Below are 5014 nucleotides of genomic sequence, written 5' to 3'. Positions count from 1 at the left end.
TGATGATTGAAGAACTCGAAGAGTTCAAGGAGGAACTCGATGAGTTGTGAGCGAAATGTCTTGACTCTGTATAAAGGGGAACTTGACGAGTTCATGAAAGAACTCGACGAGTAGGATCTAGATTCCAGGGTTGCATGGATCATGGAACTCGACAAGTTCATGAAAGAACTCAACGAGTAGGATCGAAATTTCAGGGTTTTATGGATCATGGAACTCAATGAGTTGATGGACCAACTAGGCGAGTTGAGTCAACCAGGATGTTGACTTTGACTTTGACCATTGACCAGAGTTGACCCTTAAAGGGGTTATTAGTATGAAATGATAAATAAAGGAGATTGTTATGTGTAGTCGTGTAGGAGTTTGAGAGGAGTTGATCCCAGAGCCGAGGACAGTTCAGCTACTACGCGACATTGAGGTGAGTTACCTTCCAGTAGGAGTGGGTCGAAGGCACCAATGTCGGCCCACTAGTAGTTGATTATAGTATAGATGATTTTCTTTGTGATAATTGTCTGGTAAGTCACTATCTATTATGCTATTTGTACTAGTATGCTATGATATTATGTGATAGTGATAAGAAGGGGACTAGTCCCCGAACTCGGTTGAGATATACTGGCAGGGTAGGTTGGGCACCTAGATGTGCCTAACAATATGTTATGCTATGTTTTTATGTGGTAGTGGTAAGGATGAAATAGTCCCTGTAGCCGGTTGAAATAAACCGGAGGGTAGGTCAGGCACCCAAATATGTCTGGCAGAGTAGGTCGAGCACCCAAATATGCTTGACAAGGGGTAGGTCGGGCACCCCGATATGCCTGACGACGGTAGGTTGAGCACCCAGATATGCTCAGCAGAATAGGTTGGGCACCCAGATATGCCTGGTAGTATGTTTATTGTATTGTATGTGGTATGATGGGGGAAATCACTAAACTTTTGCTTACAATTTCAGTTTTTGTTTCAGGTCCTTCTTTTTCGAAGGGAAAAGAGTCGGCATGGTAGCAGCGCATAACACACACAATTTTCCGCATATGAGATTCTTGTGATTTGTTCTCTAACATTGTTACTATCTTATGACATGATTTTGAGTTAAAAATAATAAGTTTAAAATATCTGAAATTCCAATGAGGAAAGGGGGGACATCTGTCTATGAAATAAAGCATAAGTTTTGACCAAAATTTGTTTTTGTCGATTATTTGTAACATCCCAAAAGTTCAAAACCAAAAATTTCATTTTTAATTTAACGATTCATAAAACATATGTTTTATTATACTACATCTAAACTGGATAATGATTGCTGAATATCACATAATGATCCACAAAATATACATCCAACTGCCACTTTTGAAAACATTACATCCTAGTCTATGGACCATTTTGATAAAAATAAAAAATTATTAGTAGCATTTGCAATTTCACAATTTCATGATGATCAATTTGGTATTTAAGCATAAAACAGGGGGTGAAATGAGAACATTTCAACCACGTAAAAGAAGCGGACCCACAAAAACCGCAAGTTAGTTAACCATCGACTGGTCCCACATGCTCGAGGCAAAACGACAGCGTATCATCTTCCCCTTAGACCTAGCATATATACATCACCTCCTCCCGTCGTTAGTTTCCACCGGAAGCAACCAACCAACGATGTCGTATTACGCAAAAGGCCACCGCTATAACCCCAACGAAGACGAAGACGTCGATGATTTCGACGAGTTTGATCCAACCCCATACGGCGGCGGATACGACATTACCCTCACCTTTGGCCGCCCTCTTCCTCCCTCCGATGAAATATGCTACCCTCAGTCGTCAGCCTCCTCCGGCAGCTACGGTTCCGGTGGCTCCAGTTACCAGTCCCACGGGGGGAATTCTTCATACGGTGGTGGGTCGGGTATTGGGAGGAGGAACGATGACGAAGGGTCCGGCCACAGGCGGCAGAGTGGATCGGGGTATGGAGGAAGGAGTGAGTATGATAATCCAAGCTCGGAATATGGTTCCGGGAATCGGCGGAAGAACGATTTAGATGGGTATGGATCTGGTCAGGGCGGAGGGAGGAGGACTGAGAGTGGTGAGTATGGTGGTGGACGGAATACTTATGGACGTAATGATGACGATGAAGATGATAACAGGAGACCTTCATATGGTCGACGTAACGACGATGATGATGACCGGAGAAACACATATGGCAGACGAAATGATGATGACGATGATGGTCGGAGAAACACATACGGTAGGAGAAATGATGATGACGATGATGATCGGAAACCTAGCTACGGCAGGCGAGATGATGACGATTACGATGGTTCTCGTGGCAATAGATATGTGAGTTCCATCAACCTTTTCTTTAATATTTTTCATTTTAGCCCCCTATAGTTTTCCATTTTTCTAAAAAATGCACAAAACTTTTGCAGAGTGATGATGATAGGAACCGCTTTCAGCATCGTGGACGCTACGATGAATAAAAATCCGTTTTATTCAGAAATTGTTGTTTTACCGAATAAAGTACAATAACATGCGTTCTACAGACACACGAATGCTAAACAAATCTTTTGGTTTTTACACATTGTGTAAAACCATGCATCGTTTTGTTTAGAAATTTTGTTTTGTTTAATAATCATACAAACTTTTTGAGTTGTAACAAATAATCACATAAAACAACATTGTTATTAATTTAAATTCGAAAGCTCAAAACTTAAACAAGTGTTAACTACCAAAACCAAGAATAAGAATGGTCATCTAGACCATGATCAACACCATGTTGTTGAAGTGACTGCTCAGTCGAGCCCAGTATGGGCTCAACTATTGCAGCATTAGCATAATGAAAAGCAATTTCGGCTCGAATTTTTGCTAATTGGCTTTGTGCGATATTTAATTCTTGTTGCAACCATGGAATTAATCCTACACACCCGTACACTGGATCTTGTATTCTACACTTAGCTTCATAGTACAACGTCTCAACCGCAGTTGCTCGATCTTCCACGGGTAATTCCTAATTAAAACAACAAAATAATAAGTCATCTTTTTTTTTTCTGAAATGACATTAAATTTAAGATATGATAAAAAGATTATGTTTAAGATTGTGATTACCTCAAGCATCTTCCCAATGTTGCTAGCACCATAGATTCTATGAACGCAAGTGAATCTTTGAGGATTATTGGGAGGAAAATAAGGTGAGAAAATACAATCGGAAGGACATCTTCTTCTGAAATACTTGCAAACAGCACAACGTGTGGAAGTCATTTGATGTGAATTGAAGAAATCTAGTGAGAGATTTGGTTTTGATCTTACATTTTTGTAGTAAAATCTTAGGAAGATTGTAACGGCTAATTTGTTTTAAGTTTTGGTTGTAATAAGGAAAGTCATTTATGGATGAAACCAATATGGTAATTTTTCATTAATTTATTTAATTTTTTTTATTGAAAAGTTATAACCTTGTTAAATTTGTAACGGCTATTTCTAACCTTTGGTAGCTCATAATTTTTGTGAATTAGGTTCATGATAATAGATTATAATTTATAACTGAAAATTTTAAAATTATAGTGAAAAAGTTGAACTTATTTATGTTAAAAGTGCATTTTTTTCAACGGCAAAATGATATTATAAAGGAAAAAATACCAGTATTAACCTCATTGCAATTTAACTCTCCAGAAGCACTTTCTAAAACATGAACAAAAGCACAAGGGCAAAATGGTAAAATGTCCCAATATACAGGTGCTAAGTCGTCCAAAGATGGTCAAAATTACAGAAATAGCCTGATACCAGTTTCCAATCAATCCCGTTCGAAATATAATCACAACAAAAAACGTATCCTTTAGCGACCATGAATATCGTCGCTTGATGACACCTGTCGGCGACCTTTAGCAACGACGTGTGCCGTCGCTAAAGGGTCATCGCTATTACCTCGTAGCTAATACTCCTCTATCGTCGCAAATAGTGTCGTCTTTAATGCTCACCGTTGCTAAATGGTCACTATCGTCCCTACTGCCGTCGTCTCTATTACCTTTCCGGCCAGCAGTCGGAGTTTTTCCGGCTACTCTTCCCGGAATCGGTTGTCGTCGCAATTGGTCAATGCTGTCCCTAAAGGTGTCGCTGCTATTGTTTTTTTTTTTCTGAAAAAACAATTTATTTATGATATTAGTTTGTATATATAATAAAATACAACTTTAATAAAAATACATACCACATTACATAAAACATCAAATATACAACATTACATAAACTATCTAATAATCTCAAATAAACATCTAATATATCATCCATAAACAATCTAATAAATCTCAAATGACATCATCCATAACATAAAACAAGAAAATACTATTTGTCTGCGTCTTCACAATCGTTGTTTTCCTCGTTGTTGACTTGGTTTTAAACGAGCGGATAATGTCTCCAATGGCCGTCATAAATGTCAGGTTTTGAAAAAAAGCATTCACATCAACATCCTACAATTAAGTCATAAGCACATTAAGTCATTAATAATTTAACAAACTATCAAACCATCAAACCACCAAATGCATTAAGTTGGCAACAATTTAAAAAACCATTAAACCACCAAATCAATTAAGTCTTTAACAATTAAACAAACTACAAAACTACCAAAAATTACTATAAATGCATCAAGTTCTTAACAATATACCAAAGCTACCAAATTCTTTAAGAATTTAACAAGTAGATGTATTAGTTGCGGTACTTTTGATTGTGACTGTCATTGGGATTGAGAACTTGTACCCACAGCTGAAGAATGTTTAGGCCCAATGCCTCTCACATACCCCTTCGAGTACCTAACACTTTCTCAAATATTGTGATCCAATCAATGGTGTCTGGATCACCACCGGAGTCGGCTATGTGATGAGTTTGTATATTAAGTCATAAGCACATTAAGTTATTAACAATTTAACAAACTATCAAACCATCAACCACCAAATGAATTAAGACGGTAACAATTTAAAAACTATTAAACCACCAAATCAATTAAGTCTTTAACAATTTAACGAACTACCAAACTATCAAAAATTACTATGAATGCATC

The 5014-nt window shown here is 37.7% G+C and overlaps 2 protein-coding genes across 2 annotated transcripts; one reads left to right on the top strand and one right to left on the bottom strand.

Annotated features, from left to right (window-relative positions):
- Positions 1–1635: 1635 nt before the first annotated feature.
- On the top strand, positions 1636–2450 carry LOC111894035 (uncharacterized protein At5g39570). The gene is made up of 2 exons (XM_023890104.2): positions 1636–2310; positions 2400–2450. Exons 1-2 carry the CDS (start codon positions 1636–1638, stop codon positions 2448–2450), a joined length of 726 nt encoding a protein of 241 aa, XP_023745872.1.
- A 69-nt stretch (positions 2451–2519) lies between these two features.
- Positions 2520–3228, bottom strand: LOC111894044 (LOB domain-containing protein 24). The gene is made up of 2 exons (XM_023890113.3): positions 3076–3228; positions 2520–2977 (listed from the first exon to the last, which is right to left on the bottom strand). The coding sequence occupies exons 1-2, from the start codon at positions 3226–3228 to the stop codon at positions 2696–2698; spliced, it is 435 nt and encodes a 144-aa protein (XP_023745881.1). The 3' UTR covers positions 2520–2695.
- Positions 3229–5014: the final 1786 nt, after the last annotated feature.

This window comes from Lactuca sativa, chromosome 4 (assembly GCF_002870075.4).
Source record: "Lactuca sativa cultivar Salinas chromosome 4, Lsat_Salinas_v11, whole genome shotgun sequence".
Taxonomy (NCBI): domain Eukaryota; kingdom Viridiplantae; phylum Streptophyta; class Magnoliopsida; order Asterales; family Asteraceae; genus Lactuca; species Lactuca sativa.
The sequence above is the reverse complement of the archived record's forward strand: the minus strand, read 5'-3'. Positions and strand labels throughout refer to the sequence as shown.